This window comes from Protopterus annectens, chromosome 3.part1, assembly GCF_019279795.1.
Source record: "Protopterus annectens isolate FY-2018-M chromosome 3.part1, PAN1.0, whole genome shotgun sequence".
Classification (NCBI taxonomy): domain Eukaryota; kingdom Metazoa; phylum Chordata; order Ceratodontiformes; family Protopteridae; genus Protopterus; species Protopterus annectens.
The window spans coordinates 1446614355-1446639094 of NC_056732.1; the positions used below are offsets into that span (position 1 = coordinate 1446614355).

General features: G+C 37.6%; 1 protein-coding gene across 1 annotated transcript in view; it reads right to left on the reverse strand.

Moving 5' to 3' along the window:
• ABCB1 (ATP binding cassette subfamily B member 1) overlaps positions 1 to 24740 on the reverse strand; it is a 1009232-nt gene that overhangs the window by 464684 nt on the left and 519808 nt on the right. Inside the window, exon 16 of the mRNA XM_044067521.1 lies at positions 9348 to 9518. Coding sequence (XP_043923456.1) covers positions 9348 to 9518 — 171 coding nt within the window. The remainder of the gene's footprint in view (positions 1 to 9347; positions 9519 to 24740) is intronic.

A 24740-nucleotide genomic window follows, 5' to 3' on the forward strand; every position in this document is an offset into this window, starting at 1 on the left:
GTTGTTCAATATTACTGTGTAATAGTAATATTAATACAAATGGTAGCTTGACCAAGAGCAAGGCTAAAGTTATTAGGAGTGGCCCACATGGTATTCCAAATAAATATGCAAGTACTCTCAAAACTTAAATATCACTACCAAAGATCAGCCACAATGAAAGGTTTAAATATATTTAATAATAAATAATAAAAGAACAAGACAATACTATATATATATATATATATATATATATATATATATATATATATATATTCACAGTGGCATCAGAGTTCAAAACCACAGGAAATATTTAAAACAACATTGCAGGACAGACTCAAATAAATAAAGAAAAATATCTAAACTAAGATTCACTATATTCCTGACTGAATCTAAGAGAATTACTATACCCTAATAATTTACTTACTAATAGAGCAAGGCAGGTGTGGTGAATGGTTCTTGTTGTCAGGTCCAAAACAGAATACAGAATGCTCTCTCGCTCTCTCACGGACTTCTCAAATTAATATCTCAAATATTACTGCTGGGATAGCTTGCAGAATTACATCATTTCTTGTCATATGACTCTAGTTCCCAGATGAAGCCCCCACTGCCGGAAGCTAGCAGTATTTAGCATCTACCTGTAAAAATCAATTGACCTCAGATCTTTGGCAAATGCTGGAATTCATAAAATAATTACATTCCTTCATGCTTCAAAACTAGCAATTAGTTCACTCTGAAGACAATATAGAAAGCTTCTTAGCGCAGACATTGTGTCTTCAGCCTAGCCTATAAAGTAATTTAATTTCAGTTATTTTTCTGAAGTTAACCTTCTGTATTCCAGTTTCCACTGTTAAAATATATACAGTTAAACAGTTACAATAGTGCATGTACATTTCTGTTCTCTTCCAGTAGGGTACACTGTGGTTACATTTTAAGGATATGTACTTTACGAAATACCTTTTTAACACTTATGTCTGTACAAACCAATTTGATATACACATGACATACAGTTCTAATACAGTTGGAACACAAGGATCTTATATAAATCATGCTGATATTCACAAATGACATATAATTGTTTAAGAAATTCCAGATAACTGTGCTAGCAGTATTTCCCTTCATCACAGAGTCATTCACCAGACATTATGCCCCTTCCTAAATATGGAGACTAGAAAAGGCAAAGACCCTTCTGTTCACAGATGATCTTAGCCCCTAAGATTCCTTCGAGGTTGGGGAAGTCAAAGAATTACCTCCATGTGAACAGGACAGCAACTGGACTTTTATACAAAATCTAAGGCACCAGCCAGAAAAGGAAGGACCCCACCTGCCATTTCTGAGAGATCCCTCTTCCTGCTATTTCATTGCAAGTGCCAAAAGAAGTTGCACGATGAATCTATTACTTTAGTCACTTAACACAGCAGTATAGCAACACAGGAGCTTAACTGGCAATGGCAAGGACTGACATCTGAACTGTATCAGTGGCAACAAAGAGCTTGTGTGCATGGGGGGGGGGCAAGTGCACACTTTTGGGTGAAGAAAAACATCATGATGTACACTGTTACAGGTATGTATCTGCTTGTAAGTAATGGCTCCTCAAAAAAAAAAAAAAAAAAAAAAACAGATGCTGAATTCTGATTGGTGGAAAAGATAACTCAGTTTCAGTTTCTGTAAAGTATGGTCCTTGATGTTAGTTCCAATACAATTCAGACATATAAAAAGAACTACTCTTTACAGAAACCCTTTCATAATGAAATACTACATGAAGAATTTTACACATTAGTGTTTTGCTTGTAGTTCTGATATGCTCTTTATAGAAGGGACTGCAATAAAGATCTTAAGGGAAGGACATGTTTTGAGAAGTTACAAAAGGCTATCTACAAATTAAGGAAAAGCAGTTATATAGGTTGAGTAACATGCACTTTGACTAAACAATAATGTCAAATGTGCTTCAACAAATGATATAAGTATTCAAGAAACACGGGATCAAAGCAACTTTGATGGCCCAATTCTTGCTTTTGTGTTACATAAAAATCTCTTCTCTTTTGAAAGTATGATTCTCTTGTAGCCGGTCTCTTGGCCTTAATGAGGTTTATTAGGACTTCTGATATGAAATAAAACCTATCAAACTTGTTAAAGGATTTCAACTTTAGCTGCGACTCTTTCTCCTCCTACTGACATAACAAGTGACTTAAGAGTATGATAAGCCTAGCTGCACTAGTTGCCACCTAGGCTTACGCTGGAGCGACCATCATTTTCTCCTTCTACGTCTTGGCCTTCAGAAGCCCTTTCTGAATTAATGGGACTTGAAGAAAGGGATGCAGCAGTTGCTGAAGCCAAAGAAAAGTAGGCACTCATATTTATGTCAAGACATAAGCAAAGAGACCTTCAACTTCAGCACTGAAACTAGTATTACAAAATATAGTTGGTATATATTTTGATTTCTATTTTCAAGTAATTGCTGTTTGTCAGCTACCAGAATTAAACTTAACAAGGCCTAATTTAGATATTGCATCCCAGCTAAAAAAATTCCTTTGTTACACTCATTTATTCACCGAAAATTTCTGACAGCGTACTATGTAGGAATTTTAAAGTCTGCCAACTCATTAAACTCCCAGAACATATGTTCACACAGTAACCTGTTTTTTTCCTACCACATCTTCAACATTGCCATCTTCCTGAGGAGAAATTCTTTGGAGTTTGCTTGGGGTATAAAAGTACCTGTGCAAACACTTCCAAGCAAAAATCCAAAAATCCTCTAGATGTTCTTGCACATTTGGGAGCCATATGTATATCCTCCCATTGTTTCCTTGTGAATTGCTTATCTAATCTCCCAAGCATTTCTAAACTCTTCTGATTGAATCCTATAGTCATCATGCAATATTTTATATGCCCTACCAATTATCCATTTTTAACAGCAGCTTCTGTTCTAGATTCAACTAAAAACTCTACCAGAGCAGGCCATTCACTTAGGATTCCCCAATTCCTCTATTTTACCTACACTCTGATATCAGCTCCTGATAGAGAAGGCAGTCTAAAACCTGCAATCCAAATGTCTTCTTGGCCTCTCTCAATTCTATTACCTTTCTCTGTCTAGTCATTTGCTCCCAATACCCTGGTTCCTTTACTAGTTTTCTCCAGTAAATTCCAGCTCCCTTTTGCCTATTTCCTGTACCCCTAACTGCAGTCAGCAGAATCTCATTCCTCTAGTCTCACATTGGCTTAGTTCTTAGAATATTTTCTGCTACTTTATGAATATAATATTCTGTATGGCTGTTATTCTCCTTAAGGATCTGCATCCAAAATCCCATTCGTTCCCTACTTCAGGAATTTCCCCCTGCATCATCATCCCTTTCCACTTTGAATTCAAACTTACTGATTGTGTTATGTCTTAGCTGTGTAGCTCTAAAATATCCCATCAAATCAGGTTATCCTAAGCCACCTTGTTCTATTTGAAGGATCACCTTATCCCACTTAAAACTACACATACGTTTAAACACATGTTGAAGAAATCACACAGCACCATCACTGACTGTTTCAGGGACTCTCTTCTAACACTACTGTCATATAGAATTTCTACACTGTAAGGTGCTCACTTTTCTCCCTCGTATCTACATACAGGTTATTTGCTGAAAGAGTCCTACATCTATAATCATTATAGGGTACAACACAGGCTGAAACAGGATCAAGACCTACATTTTATTATGACAAATGAGCAAAGTGTCTTTCTTTTTTTAAAGAAGAGAGATAAAGTCACAGTTTAGAAAAATTCTGAAGAAAAGCAGAAGGAGCTGTAGTGAGAAAAAGTGATCATTCACAATTATTTATAGTCAGCACTACATAGAAAACTGCTTAGAAGAAAAGGAATGCACTTGTTCAGAATGAATGTGTGTCCATCAATGCAACAAGAAGGTGTTAACTTAAAAAATATGTTGATCTTTCAAAATTTGCAGAAATGTCTAGTGAAATTGTAAAAGGAGTGTCTAGAAATATTTCCAAAGAGGTGAAATCAAGAGTATTTGTATGAACTGTTCAAAGAATTTGTGAATTGTCAGTTACACAAGCATCAGTTAAGACCACTGAACTGCTGCCTTCACAATATTTGAAATGTAGCATGTTGAATAAACCAACTAGACAAACACTGTTCACGAAAATAGACACATGCAACAGCTGGAGAGACCACAGAGGTTTCTCAAAAAGAAAAGTCAGGGCCTCCAAAACATGACCTACATGGAAAGACTGAAAGCCCTGTCACTGTACTCTGTACCCTACAGGCTGCTGAGAGGAGACTTATGCCTACTGTATAGAGCAGTCTCTAACTCTGCCCTAATGGAAATGCTGCCACAAATCAAATGAGACAAGAGTCACTTGCTCCAGGGATCTCAACTTAGCCTGTGACGTTAACAGAACATGCTGCAGAGACAGATATATCTCCTGAGATTGCCACTCCTCTGGAATAAACTCCCAATTCACGTGAAGCAGTGCTCCTCAAAGACTCTCTTCAAGCACGACTTAGACAATTGGATGGGAGACTGTAAATTCACCTTGGGGATGGCACCTATGTCCATCATGGAGAAGGGCAGTTGTTGCTGATCACAGACTCGCTCTGTGAATAATTACCATCTAACCAAAATTAATAAGGGAACATGGGTATAACATGTCTAGGCTTGTAAAGGCAATGGGCCATTAGCCTAGTAAGCTCCTATGAACTCACGAACCTATAATCAAATTCATTAATTTTCTGATATCCATATTACTCTAATTCACAGCTGTGAGACAGATTGCCCTTAGCTTAGCAGGTAATGGGTGTAAGGCAGATAATCATTCCTGGATGGGATGTCAGTTTATCATAGCACACACACACACACACACACACACACACACACACACACACACACACACACACATAGACACACACACACATAGACACAGACACATAGACACACACACACACACACACACACACACACACACACACACACACACACACACACACACACACACACACACACACACACACACACACACACACACACACACACACACACACAAAATCACAGAGGGAATTTACAATATTGCCAGGTCACCTTATGATATGTCTTTGGGATGTGGGAAGAAACAAGTGTCCAGTAAAAGCTGACATGGACACATACAGGGCATGCAGAATCTGCACAGAAGGCACCACAGTGAGGAACTGAAGCAAAAAAAATAACAACTGTGAGACAGCAATGTTATCTGCTTCAGAACTGCGTCAACCTCTGAAAACTATTGCTGCAATTAAAAATGTTGTAATAAAAGTTCATAGACCTGTGATAACAATATGCCACTGAAACCAAATGAAAAATGTCTATAAGCATGCATTCTGAAATAATATGCCACTGAAACTAAATGAAAAATGTCTATAAGCAAGCATTCTGAAATGAAAGCTAAACTATTTAGCTTCAGAAAAATGGAGGTGTAACATATTTGGTACGACTCTTTACCAGTGGCGTACCTAGCATATTTGACACCCAGAGCAGAATTTTTTTAACACCTTCCTGTGCAAAGATTTTTTTTCAAATACCTCCTCCTCTATGACAATTGTTTTTAGTAATAATCATGAAATGGAACAAAATGGCCAGCAAGGTGCAACCTAGGAGCAGTGATAAAATTGTCAAAAGACTCAGCCATCCTACAGGAAGGCTTGTCCGAAACAAATAACAGAATCATGGACTAAAGCTAAATGTCAAAAATGCATTATCATCTCCTTGGAAAGTTGAGTATGTCACTGAAAACACATCCCTAAGACCTGACCCAGTAGTTCAGAATTTGTTAACTTATGTGGACAATTGACCCCAAATTCTATTAGGAACAGATCAAGATGAAGCAAACATATTCTGCAAAATCAGGAACAGCCACAACTTTGTTTTACAAATATAGCACCCTGAGAGACAGAGACAGATACAGAGATAGAGAGAGAGAGGGTGAAAGATTGCAAATGCATGCTAGTCATGTAAAGGTAGACTACAAACTAAACAAACAATATGAGAGTAACTTGCAGACCAAGCATATTAGGCAGATGCAAGAATATTTTATAAAACTGTTTCAAATGTGTTTCATACATTACTTAAATTTATTTCACACAAATGCAGTCTACCTGTTAATGCCCGACTTTAAACCGAGCACTAGTTATTTCATCAACAACACAGCTAGCCAGCCCCTCTTCCAAGAAAAAAAATATTGCAGTTCATTTCCCACAAATGTGCACTAGCCAGCCCTTAATACCAGACTTAAGCTAAGCAAATGAAGAGGATAAATTCCCAGAGCACAGCTAGCCACCCCCCCACCCAAAAAATTAAATTTCACAGAAATGCACACAAGTCAGCCTTAAAATACAATGAAAAGGTCAAAGTTAATGTTACCACTTAAAAATCATAAATATTCAGATTTATTCACATAGATGCACCTGATCAAGTGAAAAGGACAAGTTACATTCATCTACAGCACAGCGGGTCAACCCTCCCCCCAAAAAGGATAAAAATATTCAAATTTATTAAGACAAATATTCACTTGCCAGCCTTAATGGCAGAATTTAAACAGAGCGAGTGAAAGGGACAGTTACTTTAATCCACAGCCCAGACGGCTACCCCCCCCATCCCACCAAAACAAAAAGAGGGCAGAAGAGTACAATGAAAACAACATAAATACCCAATTTCAAAATATTTAAACAAAAACACACACACACACACACACACACACACACACACACACACACACACACACACACACACACACACACACACACACACACACACTAGCTAAACTTTAAAATATTTAAACAAATGCAAGCACAAATACACTGGCCTAGCCATCATCCCCCCTAACCCTCTCCAAAAATAAAGAAAATCTGGTTATATTCAAATTAAAAAAAATGCTTACCTTCACTGCAGTAGTACAGAATACCCTGGTTGATTCACTTGCTTTGATTAATCCAGTTCACTGGGTTCAGTTGAATAAAAAAACAAAAAAACTGTTCCACTGCAAAATTCTCTAGTGCACTGTACTACTGCATGATTAGAAGGTTGCTGTTAATTTTAAAAATAACTATGGTTCCCTCGGGTTTTGTCTATAGTTCCTTCTGAGTTTCTTCCAATCCTGTACCACTTCTCATGCATGGACACATGAACGCTTGCAAGAGGAGGAAACAAAGCATTTACTTCAGAGCCGGATCAGCATCCCCCTCCCCGCAGTCATTCCAGTGTTCCATTACTTGGCTATTTCTCCCCACTTACCATAAACGCGGTTCAAATCTCTCAGTGTACATACTATTTTCTTTTTACTTCTACAATGATTACAGATATTTGGATTTAATTTAAAACTTTTATTTTAGATTTTATAGCACAAACACTGATACTGACATTTGTCAAAAAAATAAATAAATAAAAAAAAACACTACAGTCTCACAGTGAATACAGACTTAGCATTATTAATGGTAAACTTCTCTGCCCTTAAAACTCACAATCATTGAAATGGCACTGAAACCCACATTCAAAGAAAATGCATCTGATCAGAGGCATATAAAGTTTACTTTTAGGCTATTTTCAAGCCATAGACCCCCTGCAGGCATTTTTAGGACCATGCATACATGCATGTGTTCTTTGATTGACCTTCCTGATTGTATTAAATTATACTCCTTGAATAATACAGCACCACTTGTTAGAGAGTTTTAAATTTGTAGTTTTGAACATTTTTCTAGTAAGCAATGAAACAAAAGTTATGACCCAATAATTTTTTTTCTTAATGTATGACTGAAACATGACAAAACTGCCCATTTCAGGTTTTGTTATTACAATCCACCAATATCAGTCAATATGCAGTCTCTGTAGAAGTAAAATCCATCTGAATAATTCCACATTAAAGATCTGTAACTAATAAAGAGGTTCCTACCAGCAAACAACTTAATATTTTATTGTTTCATCTACAAATTCACTGCCTGCTGCCTTTGAAGAATAAATTGCCTATGTTACATTAAAAAAATGTGTATCTGGTAATATTGCAACAGCAGATTGATAGCAAACCAACAGCAGGTTCATAGTTACTATGCATTTCATCCAAAGGAGGACACCCTCAGGAATGCAGCACCAACACCACCCACTCCACCTCACCCTCAAAGTATGACACAGTATCAGCAATCCATTTACATCCTGCGAGAGTAGAACCAACAGCCTTCTGCATCAAAAGGAAGTATGTTACATGTTGTGCTACGACCATAGCTGCACATTGAAAACAGACTTAGCATGAACAGCAGTAAACTTCTCTTTCCCTGAAGCTCATAATTCCTTGAAAATGCACTGAAGCTCACAATTCCTTGCACTGAAGTTCAGGATTCCTTGAAAATGTACCAAAGCTCAGTTTGGTAGTTAGTGTACAAGATTCAGGCTCTTGTTTCCTGTAATCAAGCTACAGAGTTTGAGCCTGAGAAAATTTAATAACCTAGCATCCCTAACAAGGGCATTAAACATGCACACACACACACACACACACACACACACACACACACACACACACACACACACACACACACACACACACATGTACCCCTACCTTAGCAGTGGCGGACACTACTTTAATCCAGTTCTAGTCCTAGCCTGCGTGCAGAATGTGGAAACACTCCTTGGTAGAGGTAGCAGTGGACACACTACTAATCACTATGGAGTGAGAGGAATAGTTGTGGCAAGTGTTGTATTTAAATTCCGCACATGGAACGTGGAATAAGTAAGCAATGAAGTGTGTGTGTTGAAGCACACAGGGACATACATACACAGAGGGCATTCTTAAAGATAAAGCCCTTCGTTAAAGGAGCCACAATTGAAGGCTGCACCCCGTTATTGTTTGCACCTGGACTGGACCACACCTTCCGCCACTGCATTATTACACCTCTGCTCTTTACTGTAATGGCGCCTTAACATTCAAGTGAAACATTAGGTCTGTTTCCTGTCCTAACTGAATAGTTTCTTACTAAACTGATGAAAATGGCAATGCCTCAGCTCAGGTTCCATTTTTTCATTCAATATGTAAAGAATACCAAATACTGCAACTGATTCATTAACTACCAGTGATCTGGCATTTTCCAACTGTATCCAAGTTTTCAAGAAAAATAATATGTCTTCAAGTCTGTAAAAAAATAATAGAAGGTGGCAATCTAATGTAATAAATGTACTGAAGAGTGGTATATCTACCATTTATAGAAACTTGCAAAGTGATAATGATTCAGAAATGTTGTAGCTGCTACAAGTTAAACCTTTTTTTAAAGAAGATTTATACTAATAATCTGTTTTACTACAGAACCCTAATTATCAGATATAAACATAAAACAGTAAGTTGCTACCTGATACCTTATCAAGAGCAGCTTGTACAATTGCTTCACTCTCAGCATCCAGAGCTGATGTAGCTTCATCCAGAAGAAGAATCTTAGGATTGCGGACCATTGCACGGGCAATAGCAATTCTTTGTTTCTGACCTCCACTCAACTGTGTGCCTCTCTCTCCAACCAGAGTCTCAAATTTCTGAAAGAAAACATATACAAATAAACTGTGAAAAAATATCACCCCTTTAGTTTGCTTCATCATTTTCTCTTATTTTATTACTTATGTATATAATCACATGGTAAATGAATTTAAGGAATTCAGTACATCACTCAAGACAGACACAGACCAAGACAGTACAAAAGCATGACTTCTACTCATACAAAATGTTCACGTGCCAGGCAGACAAATTATGATTGCATGTGGGGAGGAGATGATACTTTTTATACAAGGATATGTTCATATACAGTTTAAAATACACTGACTATAGTCATTATTAAATGTAGTCATTAAATATGTTCAAGCTTTCAAGAAGTCCTGTCAGGAAAAAAATAAACATGGTTTTAATGATCAAAATGCTTCTTGTTGCTAGTTCCCAGCAAATTACATTTGACAATCGCTCTGTAGTACTATATTTATTTATATTAATCATGTTTTAATTTCTGGGATGTTCAACTAGGATGCATCCAATTTTCAGTGGTGGTCTGTGAAGAAAAGTCCAGAAGCAGTTTATACAAACTGTTTTAATGAATAAAGACACAACATGTAATAAGCATTTGATATACTGGAGATTATTACAGTCATGGGTGGCCTTACGCATAGGCAGATTAGGCATCCATCTAGGGCTTCCTTCAATTAGGGGTGCCTTCTGATTTCACATATTTATTTTTTTCCTGTTTCAAAAATAAATAATAATTATAATAAAAATAATAATAATAAAAATAATAGAGTAAAAAATGAGCCCCTAGCTGTAGCGTGCCCTGCATCTATCAACTGTATGGCATTTGCTGAAAAATATCACCTTCTAACTGAAAATAACAGGGTGCCACAAAATTCCAGGTAGCCACTTTAAATTAAAATTAACATAGTTCATTTCAATACCCCCTGACCCCTGCTGCATCGTCAGCACATGGCATACCTGACGTCAAATCCAGATATTAGGATCATATCTAGCTTTTAATGCTCTATTAAGAATATGCATAAAGGGATATACTAGGTTAATTTATGTACATTAGGGTTGCTGGTGTCTCATCTGGTCCCATAGAAATAGTTTCTTGAACTTAGTGAGAAATGAGGTGACCAGTCTGAATGTAATTTATGATGGTACTGAGCTGTAGGGGGAAAACTGCATGGGACTGTTTATTGTGATACTCATTTGTTAGATATATCTACTGACTTTGTTATGCAAAAAAAATTTTGTTCTGGTGTACGACATTCTCATTTTTTTTGGATGTAGTTTAGAAGGCCTAATTATTGTTACCTGTCTTAATGATGAGTTTTACTTCAAATGAAGCTTTGCTTCATTTAATTGTTTTGATGAGTTCTTTTTTGGATGGAGTTGACTTTAGTCTTGTTGCACTGGCTTGTGTAATGTTTGTTGGCTTTGTCTGCTTTTTTCTTTTAATAGTTTTCTGATTCTATAACAGGATCATAGGTAAGTACTATGCTACCTGCCCTTCAAGGCCACTTTAAGCCTGGCCAATTATCCTATGTGAGAATCAAACCTTGCACCTTGTGTCCATAAGGTAAATACCTTAACCATTATGCCAACCTCCCATATAAATTCCACAATTAAGGTTTATCACAGACTGTTCCACTATTAGTGTGCCCCATGAGAATGAATTTATTAAGTAAGCAAGTTAAAGAGTTGTCAGTAAAGGTAGCATTGTAAAACCTTTCAAAAAGTTAAATTACAATTACAAAACAAACGAACAAATCATAAAAAAGATGAACAAATCATAAAAAGATATCAAATCATAAAAAAGACATCACTACTAAAGATCTAGAAACAATGGCAGGCAATTTTGAACTATGAACAGTGGGTATCCATCACAGTTAAAAAGGCATATTCTTTTGAAAACCAAATTTAAAGGTCCTACCTAGTCACTCCAGGGGAGATCACTGTATCATTTTATACCTCACTGATATGCCCTGTTATTAAATACATTTTGTAGTCTCCAAACACTCCATTAGAAAGAACTTCAGAAGGTTCAATGATTCCTTAGAAAAACAAAAAATAGTGGGATTACAAAAAATAACTATTCAGGAATGCTTCGGGAACTGTCATTGTATTCTGTTCTCGCAGGAGATTTAAAGATGACTTCTGCCAGATATAATGCACAACATTATCCTGTTATATTTCAAAGTCTATTCCTAGATTGCACTGCTGGGGTAGATACTACCTGATCAGGGACTTACAAATCTCCTTGAAAAGATATTTGAATAAACTTCACGTTTTGTCAGAAAACACTCATTAACTTCCCTCAGAAATAATACTGATGTTTTATATGAGTGTGTGTGTGTCTGTATATGTGTGTGTACTCTTTCTCACTCTCTCTCTTTGTTGACTGCTTGGTCGACCAGCAATTCGCTGTTAACATTAATTTAATGTGAAAATATGTGACATTGGGGTTTATGGATTTTTTTTCCATTTTCCCCACTATTGTACAACCTTGAAGTTGCTATATAGGAGTAGTGGGGATGGGGGGGGGGGGAAATACCCCCTAAAAAAGCTTTTTTATAATGCATACTCAATGTAATGTGCATATCAGGAAATGTGTTCAATATTTTTCCATTCAGCAATAGTGTATTTTGCTGATTTCCCACTTTATATATATATATATATATATATATATATATATATATATATATATACACACATATATATATATATATATATATATATACACATATATATATATATCTATATACTGTATATGTGTGTGTGTGTATGTGTGTATATACATGGAAGTACTACGTAATATCAAAATACAAATACGTTTAAAGAAAAAACATCAATCCTAAAGTTGTGAAACACACACGCACACACACACACACACACACACACACACACACACACACACACACACACACACACACACAATCAACACAAAACGTTTTTGTTTTTTTTTTTGCAGGGAGGCAAGCACCCTCATTATCTTGGCGGCTGTGCCCCACCACACCTCTGTACTAACTGCATTACCAACTCTGAGATCAGTCTACAGTGGGAAAAGGGAAAATTCACTAATCCCCACTGTTCATGATCTTGCACAAACAACGCCAGCAGAAGTGATCAAATGATTTTTGATCAATTCTGCTGGTGGAAAAACTTTCGATATTATGAACATCTGATTATATGGCTGGCTTCCATATATATATATATATATATATATATATATATATATATATATATAAGGATCTATTTCACAAGCTCAAAGTTTCAAAACTTTAAAATGCAAATGATCAAGACATAGCATCAAAGTTTTGAAACTTCAAAACTGCAATAAAAAAATAAAAACACACATTTTTTTTTACATTGCCTTCCTGCATCCCCCAGAAACCCTGCTTTATAAATATACCAACTCTGAGATCAGTCTACAGTGGGAAAAGGGAAAATTCACTAATCCCCACTGTTCATGATCTTGCACAAACAACGCCAGCAGAAGTGATCAAATGAGTTTTGATCAATTCTGCTGGTGGAAAAACTTTCGATATTATGAACATCTGATTATATGGCTGGCTTCCATATATATATATATATATATATATATATATATATATATATATATATATATATTTCACAAGCTCAAAGTTTCAAAACTTTAAAATGCAAATGATCGAGACATAGCATCAAAGTTTTGAAACTTCGAAACTGCAATAAAAAAAAATAAAAACACACATTTTTTTTTTACATTGCCTTCCTGCATCCCCCAGAAATCCTGCTTTATAAATATACCAACTCTGAGATCATACTACAATGAGGAAAACAGAAAATTTCCTGTTCCGCTCTGTATAGCAATCTCCATTCAGAACATTCAAAGTTTCAAAACTTTGTTCTTATGTTCTCGAGCATTTGCAGTTCGACGTTTTGAAACTTGGGGCTTGTGAACGGAATCCATGTGTATATGTTTATAAGAGCACTCCACTCTTCTTCCTTTCTGCAGCAACTAAAAAACGAAACTGTACCGCTGAGCTGCACCTGCAGTTCAGAAAAGGTAATATTCAGTAAAGCTCCCTGATTCCTCACTATCATTCATTCCAAATCAAGCAGTATAATAACCTGACCACACACATCAAATGGGAAACTATACAAATAACAATACTAACAACAATACTCACACCTACTGCAATTCATAGGTTCATAATTTCATAGGGGTATACTAGGCTAACAACAACTATGGCTCTTATAAGGCTAGCTGTGCAACCCAAATGTGACCAACACATTTGATTTATATAGGTGTGATTTACTGACCACCTCAATTCTACTTGTATGTACTACTTTTGGAAGCCACACTGGGCCTATAGCATTCCTAGATGCCCCTACAAAAGCCCTAAGCTAAAATACCCTCATAATTTGGCTACTCTAAGTAAAACAACCTTAAGGGATCTCCTACCTCGATTTCCTACCCCTGTTGGCCCCAAACATACAAATCTAACGTTCCATTAGTAGGAGGCTCTCCTGGCTCTATTCCTACCTTATTTCCTATAAAACTGCAAAATCTAGCTGATATTCAGCTTTAAGCCTCTAGCACTTTTAATTAGTGGCCTTTAAACTGTAAAAAAATATACCAGTAAATTAATGTATTAAAAAGGATTGAAAACATTACAAAAAAGGTTAAACTAGTAAAGGAATGTACCTCAATTGGCAAATGTATTTACATAGCATACACAGACCCTAAGAACCTGGTGGTCTGGTTAAGCCCCTCTCCACTCACCCTCACTGCACTTGGGATCACTCCATGCCCCACCCTGCCCCCAAATCCCACCCATCCCTAGTGGTACTAAATTTATAGTATTGTTACCACATCTCTTCTCTCTCTAGAACCAGTCCGCAATAACTAAGGACTCCCTTTCTCACCCCATTTCACTTATCTTCTACTAATACCCAGAGCAGTAGCCCATATCTAAACAATGGCATTGCTGCTCTCTCCACCCAAATTAATGTTGATTATCTCTATTATACCTCTGATGCTGATCCCATACATACTTACTGCTTATGAACATCAAGAGTATTGTGGTTTCCATTATTCAAGAGGCCAAACAAACACATTGATAGCACCATATAAGTTAGATCACTTGCGATATCCCATAATGCCTAACTCCTCACACAGTCAACACCACCTACCCCTTAGAACAAGATACATCAATCCAAAAACTAAAAGATAAAACCAAATTATCAAATTCCTGAAATTGACCATTAGATCTCAATGGAACCTCATACTGAATGGCGACATCCACCCAAACCCTGGCCCATCCTCAACCAATGGCTCTGGCCTCAGTACTACCTTTCCCCTAAACACTCAAACATTAAATAAACCTCCTAACTCACTCCTGGTTGGCCATCTGAACATCAGGAGCATAAATAACAAGGTTCAGCACCTTCATGCTGTACTAGATTATCTTTCCCTGTATAGTCTATGCCTCACTGAAACCTGGCTAATACCTTCAATGTCAGAAATGAGGTTATACCACCGGGGTACAATATATTAAGGTTTGACCATACCACTAAGTAGGGAGGTGGGGTAGCGTTCTATATAGAACAACACTTGAGATGTCCAATGTCGCCCCACAATCATTACAAGTTGACAAGGCTGAAATTATCATTACTAAGCTTAATAGCAATAAAAATAAATGCATATACATAGTCTGTGTCTATATTCCCCCAGGTAATAACATAAAAATTCTAGAGGACCTACTATGCTGGCTGTCAAATAACTACCCTCAAGAAACTGTTGTTCTTGGAGACTTTAACATAGACTGGTTCACCTGTTCCTCAGAACCCCCTATTCACCATATCAACCTTTATAGATTCACACAGGTCATATCCTCCCCCTCTACATTAAGTAAACCTAACAATAAAGAAACTACCCTAGACTGGATGCTTATTAATAGTCAGCCCCTCATGTACAAAGCTGGGACTCTGCCTGACGATATAAGTGATCACATTCTCACCTATATAATCAGGCAAAAGGGGGACATCCCAAACCTACCCACTTATTTTGGAATAAGAAAAACTTTAACCTCAATAATTTCCAAAATTATTTCAAACAGCGTAATTGGTCTGTCCTAAAACATTTGCCACTAGAAGCTGTAAAATACTTTAATAGCAAATTCTTAGCTATCCTAGACACCCACGCCCCATCTTGTTCTATTAGGACTAAAACAAAAGCTGCCCCATGGCTTTCAGTAGAAACCAGACAAAAAATCTCACTTAGAAATAAAGCCTGGGACACTTGGCAAGCCACAAAACCCCTGAAGATCAACTTAGATACAGGCAGCTAAGGAATGATACAAAAAAAAATCTGTTATGACTGACAAAAAAATATTATTGCCAGCTATAACAGCAACACCAAAATAAACCCCCAAAATTTTGGGCAGGTATAAATAAACTTCTCCACCCAGGTAAATCTACTACCCCTACCCCCTCAACTTCTATCGAAAAACCTCCAGTTGAGGTTGCCGATACCTTCAATAGCTTCTTTACAGAAACTATCCAACATCTAGCTAGTCAATTATCCCCCAGCTGCCCGAATCCAATTGTTACTACACCTAGTGTCCAAATTACTTTTAACTTTCAACTAGTCTCAACATCATTTATTTGAAAACTAATTAAAAAATTAAAACCAACTACCCTACCGGCTGACCTCCTACCAGCAGAGTATTTACAAAAAGCAGCCGATGCTGTAGCTTAACCAATATCCATCCTGATCAATAGAACTATATCTGAAGCTACCATCCCCTCCATCTGGAAGATAGCCCATGTTCTCCCACTCCATAAAGGAGGCAGCTCGTCTGAGCTCTCTAATTATGGATCCATAGCTATTCTGTCTCCACTTGCCAAAATTATGGAGAAATGCATACACAGACAACTCCTGAACTATTTTCTCATGAACAATCTCCTGACAAACTCCCAACATGGGTTTAGACAATACCATAGTACCACCACTGCCCTTCTCTCCTTCACTAACATTATAAATCTAAACTGAAACATTAGTAAACTTTCCTCAGCCATCTTCTTAGACCTTTCCAAGACCTTCAACATGGTAAACCACCAAATACTTCTACAAACACTGGAAACCATTTCCCTAGACACCCAGGCTATCCAATGGTTTCAGTCTTACCTGAGTGGTAGACAACAGGCAGTCCTTTGGAAGGACAACCTATCAACCATGCTACCCATCACCCTAGGAGACCCCCAGGGCTCCATCTTAGGACCCCTCATATTTTCTATATTTATAAATGACCTGTACAAAGTCACCCCAGTGGCTGCCTGCATTCAAAACGCAGATGACTTGACTCTAATATGCTCGGCAACAGAACTGCAGTCTTTATCCCAAAAAAACTTTTAACACAGTTGAAAATTGGCTTCTTAATTGCCGTCTCATATTAAATCCCAACAAAACTAAGCTACTGCTTTTCTCCCCATCGCAAAGTTTCACCGTACTGACCTTCACCATAAAATCTAACAATGGCACCATTATTTCACCAGATCTCTCGACCAAGCTCCTAGGTGTAATAGTTGACAATAACCTTAAGTTTGACTTGCATATTAACCATATAATTAAAACAGTTAATAAAAAACTTGGCTCTCTATACAAGATTAAACCCTTCCTAACTCCCCTAGCTAGGACTGTTATTGCCCGCACACACCTACACTCTACCCTCCTCTATGCCTCCCCCTTACTCACAAACATGAGTAAAACTGACTTGAACAAATTCACTAGCTGCTATAATCACATTGCTAGATTTGGCACTGGTACAGCCTATATAACCCACCACTGTATTAACCTTAATCTTCTAGGGTGGCTTTAACTACCTAATCTACTAAAGGTCAACCAACTAGTAATTGCCCATAAGATTCTCTATCAGCCCAAATACACGCCTGTTCTTAAAAGCCTTATCATCCCCTACCAGAACTTCAAGACGCTCCAATCCTCTAGCAAAATGTTAGTTTACATGCTCAAAACTAACAACATAGCTGGAGATGTTCTGTTTTCCAAATCTGTAGGCAAAACATGGAACTCACTCCCTGCTGACTTAACATCAGAACCCACTTTATCCCAATTCAAGAAAAATCTTATACTATACTTTAAAAAACGGTGTATATGTCCTTTCTTTACCCCCAATTAACTTTTACTCCCTCAACTGTGTGCCTAATGAGGACTTCCTGCCTCTAAGTGCTTCTAAGTGACTATATCCTAGTTGTTTGGTTAATAACCTAATTACTTTGTATTAATTGTGTGACCGAGTTATGTTTCGATCCTTTTAATGAATGTAATTCTGTTTGGAAATTGTAAAACCTGATTTATATGTATATATGAAATAGAATCTTGTAGTACATATCTAATATGAAGTTTGGATTTTTTCTCCCCAGGCCTCTACTGAAAATGGACATGTATCCAGTTGGACTATCCCGGTCAACAAATGTAAAATAAATAAATCAAATAAATCAGCGATATTGGTGCCAGACCAGGGGTGACTGTCTGATTATCCATCCATTGGTCCCCAGCTGCACATAAATAAGGATAGGAAAGAAATCTGCTTCACATGGATGCGAGCTTGTTCCAGAGAATGGGAATTCTGTGAGAAACATATCTGTCTCTCCAACATGTCCTAGTTATGTCACACAGAAAAGTTCGATCTTTTAATCTAGTAGTCCTGATGCTATTTGTTTTGTGGATGTGCAAAAGGATCATCAAAACAGGGTCCGGTGGTGCCTTTTATGTCAATCAAAGATCTTTTCTCAGAAGTCTGTATATCGAGTGAAGAGACAGGGCTTTGAGGTGATCAGTGATCATGCATTTGACTAAAATTTCTCCTAGGAAATCGTGAGTCCAGTTTCCATCCAGTCTAAGAAGCTCCACTTTCCCCTGCACAAGCATGAACAGAAGTACACTTTTCAACTGACTAGTGTAAAATCCAACACTGAAATCTGATATAGACTTAGCAGGAGAAAGGGGAACTACTTATTTAGACTGGTGGGAATGGCCCAGCATTATACGACATGGTGCACTGACTCTGACACGAAGAGGAAGCTCCCAAGATCTTGGAGAACCTGTACAGACTGTATTTCAGTATCTACTGCAGCAGCAGCATATGAAGGTGAGCTTCTGGTACTATGTAACTAGTGGCTGTGATCAGCCTAAATAAAAGACTGCACACTTCTGTCATCTCTAATCTATCCAGGAAGTGAAACTCATGACCTCTTGGCGTTTTCCTTGGGCAAGAAGAACCAGCATCTATCAGCATGTTCAAATCAGAAATGGGGTCAGAGCCAGCTTCTCTTAACCTGTGACTATCAGCAGGGATTACAGCTGTGGCAGAACCCAAGACACGGTTTCTGTCATGGAGTTCTACAAGGCAGCTGTCAGGAGTCAGTTGTCTAAGTAAAGGAATACCAGACGATTTCTCTGTTGCAAAGTACCAGCTGCAGCTGTCAATGTCCTGATGAGTTGTCTTGGGCAGACAAGGCTAAACAGGAATGCATTGTACTGAAAGGGGTTTAAACCCAAAGGAAAATGAAAAGACTCTTTTGTAAGGCCCTCCAAAGGTCACTATGCCAACAGGCATCCATCATAGCTAGTAAGAATATCCAGACTCCCAGTGAGAGCTGAGATTTCATAGCTTGTAGAGTCATCACTCAAAACATAGTTCACTGGACATGATTGTTATAGGCACTGAGATCCAATGTGAAATGTTAACTTACTCCTTTCAAAGTAGGAACAGGTTCTACTACCTTTCTATGGAGCACAACGATTGATGTTTCAGACATGCAGCAGACACTGTCATATCTTTGAAAGGCAATCATGATGGAGTGTTTCCATCAACTGTAAGTGTCAACCTGCTATGACCATGTCCAAAACTCACTTGCCCTTAGTGATGAAAATTCAAGCTGTTAACAATTTAGAGAATTAGCCACCATGGGCAAGGGCAATTTTAACTGGTAGTCAGGAATCATCTTGGCCCCTCCAAAGGCTATCTTTTGTTACACTTAGTGTAAGGCTCCAAAGGAGTTAGGGATACTGGACAGTTTTGTTCTTACCCTGTAGAAAGGGAGGTCCATTCCTTCTTGTGAATTAGGCTAGCCTGAATGCAAAGGAGGAAACTGAGGGTGGGAGAACTGCACCTCACTTCTACATCTTCTTTAGACCTCATCTCAGTAATTTATTGAAAATCTTCACAAACGAAGACCTTACCTGAGAACAGGACCTTAAGAATGACCTGGCATAGCTTTGCTGAAACATAAAAAAAATCATCTTAAGCCATGCCATCAGATGGTACAACTGACTGCTCTAAATGCAACATCAGCACATTTGAAACTGGTGTAGGCAGTAAAGAAACCTAAGAATGTGGCCACACTTTCACTATTTTTCAGAAATGACTTGTTCTTGCAAAGAAGGAACTCTCTTCCATCCGTCACAGTGCTGGCCCTCTAAGAAGAATTAGACTATGGACCACCAGACAGATAAATTCTAAAGCAGTAGAGTAGAACAATTTTACTCAAATATTTCCGTAGCTTTAGAATCTTTGTTTGGCAGGAGTGTGGCAATGTGATGTGGTCTCTACTCTGTAATAGTCTGAAAGGATTATATGGAAGCTGCACGGGGATGCCTTCACACCATGGCACATCACTCATCTTGATCCACATGGACAACATTATTAGTATTTAACAAGCTGACAGATGAGTGCCAGCATGCCTCCAGGCATTAAATTACAGTATTCTCCAGAAGAAGTTCCAGGGATTACTCAAGGCATCTGTTTCTTCTCCCAGGATAATGGTTTATCTATATCTGGAGGGAAGGAAAATGGACTGCAGGTCAGTTTAAAGAAGACTTAATGGGCCTGAGGGGTTCCCAAAACAAGAATCATTTGGTAGGGTACTGTCAACAAGAAACTATTTCTTTCCATGTCTGAATCAAGAACCTCAGATGTAAGAAGCTACCCCTTTCTGTCTCAGAATCAAAGAGTATATGGATCCCAGCTGGTAGTCTGCAGTGAATGTATGGATCCTAGCTGGTAGTCTGCAGTCAGTATATGGACCCCCGATGGTAGTCTGCAATGAGTATATGGATCCTAGCTGTTAGTCTGCAGTGAGTATATAGATCCTAGCTGGTAGTCTGCAGTGAGTATATGGATCCAAGCTGAAAGTCTGCAGTGAGTATATGGATCATAGCTGATGGTCTGCAGTGAGTATATAGATCCCAGCTGTTAGTCTGCAGTGAGTATATGGATCCCAGCTGAAAGTCTGCAGTGAGTATATGGATCCTAGATGATAGTCTGCAGTGAGTATGTGGATCCCAGCTAGTAGTCTGAAGGCTACTGGTATATTTATGTTTTTTCAGCATCACACAGAATTTTCCTATGAAGCTGATTAGGAGTGGCAGGGAAATGTTGGGGAAGAGGTGGATGCTATTTCTTCCTATATGGGTTCAATGCTGCTTGTAGAGAAAAGTGATACACACTCAAGGCACAGAAGATAGAGATGTATAAACATTATGGTACAGGAGGATATCAGGAACAAGATCCTCATATGTTACCTATTGCAGAGGGCATTTTGAAGCAAGATCTAAAGCATTCTGGCAATATAACATGGGAGTTAATGTTCTTGGGGATTAATAAGCTTAGTCCTTTACTCCTGGGCTTATTTCCTTCGGTCACCTTTTGCATATTTTGAGACTCAGCAAGTAACTTAACAGTTCAAGGCTTCCCAAAATCTCTATAAGGAAGCACCTGTGTCTATTGGCCCTAATCCATTGAACAAATTAATAAAAACAAAACAAGACAAGATGCTGAAATGCATGGCCTGCCACTGTAGCAAAGAAGTACTGTCGAGCCAGTGCAGCCACACCAGGTCCCCTTCATATAAACGAAATCCCACCTACCCGACTTTCATAATATCAAGCCGAGAACACCGAATGTCCAAAACACCGACCACTCGGAACACCGACGTGTAACTAAAAGTAAGTACCTGCTTGGCCAGCATGTTGACCTTTGCCCTTGACCTCCACAGTAGTGCGATCTCGGAGTTAGTACATTTAGTTGGGGGTGTGTGTGTGGGGGGCAAAGCCCCCCATATGGATGTGTTTTCTTTGCTTCTGTTTCAGTTTGTCAGGTTGACCAGTGGGTTTACTTACCTTTAGTTAAATGGTGTTCCGAGAAGTCGGTGTTTTGGACTTTGTGTTCTCGGCTCGATGTTATGAAAGTCGGGTAAGTGGGATTTCATTTATATGAAGTAGACCCAGCCACACCATACCATATATTCACATATATTGAAATATTACTCAGTGTTTATCTGCTGCACTATCATTTCCTAATGGTGCCCCAGGATCACCTGACGTAATGCCTGTTTATGCTTTACTTAATAATTCCAAAGGCATACTACAGTCAGGTGACTGAAAAGCTTCATCCTAATGCTTACCTTATGGACATCATAACTACATCAATACCTTACATCTGTCTAGTGAAGCTTAAAAGATGTTGACACTTGTTCATAAATTATTTCTTTATAATGTCATAATTTTCATAATTTTATAAATAATTCAACTGCCAACTGACAAACAAAAAACTCTGAGCCTCATATGAAATCTCACAGCTGGATAAACAAAATGCTGCAGACAGTTCTGTATTTATCTTGATTGAAAAGTGAGATATCTTAAGTGGTTAATAAAACATTACAAACATTTTTACAGTTTTTTAAGAGCTATAAAGTAAATTTTAATACTTAGAGTCTAATTAATGTAACCACTGCCAAAATTAGTTTTTGCTGCACAGTTTGCTATCTACGCTTCTTTAGTAACACACATACCTCTCAGCTTCTTTGTTAAGGAATTCTGGACAAAGCCAAATATAACGGGGGGGAGGGTGGGCAGAAGCCTAAAATCAGAATCTTGTTTAATATTATTGTAATTGACTTAAAAAGTTAATAGAATGGCACCAACAGGTGCTTTCCGACCGATAAGACACAAGACTCTAATGTCTGTCATTGATGAGTAACTGTAGTCCTCAATGATTAATGACAAAAATCAAAAATGTTGTGGGTGGCAGGCAAAATGTGAAGCAAAATCAGGGACATTTTAGAAAATCAGAATCAGCTGAGAGGAATGCATTTATGGTTCTAGAGAGACGGACATTTATTTGAACTTTGGGGATATGACTTAATTTAGTCAAAACGATCTGGATGCAGCCATTGGAAGAAGTTCAAACTTCCATACCCCATTTAAAAAATATATGTTGATGTATATTGGCATAGTACATTGATACAAAGCAAGAAAGACAAACAAATCTCTCTGTTGTTGCAGACGTTGCATCTTAAACTAAGTGCACAGACATATTGCTAATTACTGTTTAAAATGACCCACCTGTTCTGAAATCAGGACAAAAACGCTCAAAATGTATATGTTTTAGAGACTGACAGATAAAAATTTGCAGTGCTTGATAAAATATTTTCTTTTCACTTCATACAGCTTTTCCATGTGTCACTTAGCAATTAGGTAAAAATGCAAATGATTTTTTTTACATTTTGAAAGTAAGGAAAGGATTGTTTTTTTTTTTTGTTTTTTTTTTACGAATTAGTGACAGCATATATATAGATAAAATGCACAGATAAGTAAAATTATGAGTTGGTGGTCACTGTATAATAAGCAATGCAGTCTAGATGCTGATGTAATTAGAAAAGGGGGAATGCACTCTGCACATGAATGAAACGTACACTTAATTCTTATAACCACTGGCTTATGTAGTGCATCTATAGCCTTGAACATACCTTCTAACCAATCAAGGGCTTCTGGGTCACTGTCAATCATTAGTTAAAGTCTTTTTATACTATGCTCAGGAAACCTAATGCCTTAAATCACATGCTCAGCCATATGCAGGACAAAATGAGGAAATAAATCCCTGCGGCTTTCATACATCACATTTGCTGAGGTTTTGCTGTTTCACTGACCTTGCCACCTCTGTCTTTTATACCATATTTGTATGTGAATTCCTTCACAAAACTAAGTTATCAAGCAGTAACCCTCATCAGTTTGAGACAGACTTACCTTGGGATCAAAACTCAGTGCTGCAAATCTGAACATCTCAGACTGCAATTTAACAGCTATTACGTAACAAGCAGTTTATGTCACAAGCTATTTACTGCGTTTACATTCACAACTGTGTGATTCATAATATGCTGAAGATTCTTTAGTTATCATTTGCTAACCTTTATCAGAACTAAATTACAATTTTTCATTACATTCTCTGATAGCTGTTTTTATTATATTCAGGATCATGGTGGTGCAAAACGCTATCTTAGCAAGCAATGGGCATAGCAACAGACAATTCGGGTTGGGTTACCAGTCCATCATGTGATTCACGCGCACACACAAATGAACACACACACACACACACACACACACACACACACACACACACACACACACACACACACACACACGTTTACAGAGGGATAAGTTGCAGATTGCCAACATCTGTTGTGATGAAACAGAAATCAGTGATTTTGTTTGATTTATTCCCATGTTTTGTTGACAAAAGGCTGCTAAAGAGAGTGAAATCATTGAACAGTGGGGTGGGGAATCAACTTCCCACCACTAAGATTATGCAGTCTTCAGGTATGGTCAGAAGTACAGCAGTGTAAGAGTGCGAGGGGGTTAACTACCTGAAAAACTGCTTTTGTAGTCTAATGATTAAGATGTTGAGTATGTTTTTCCATGACAGTATTTTTTAATTACTGATTATATGATAGTGTACACATTTAAAGAATCAGGAGTGTATCAAGCCCATAAGGTTGTAATGTTAACCTCTGCTCCATCATGTAGTTATTTTGCTAAAGCTGACCTAATGAATCTTCAGCCTCCCTTTTTGAGAGATAACCCAGGGATGTATTTTATTATTATCAGTGCTTAGCGATACAAACTGAATCACTGGTATCATAAAAGAACCTATTTTCTTTATAGTGAGTGATTGAAAACATTGTTTTCACTAATACCCCAAATAAAATTAATCTCACACTACCTGAGATTATATTATTTGTTAAAGAACATGTTATGTTAAACAGCAGATTGCACAATATAATGCTTGCATTAATATTCATGGGATAGTGGCTTTGAATTATGGCAGATTCTCTACTGCAATTAAATATTTATAAAATAATTATTATTGGCTGTACTGCCATGTTAGCAGACTGAGGTCCTATGTAGCTGTGTG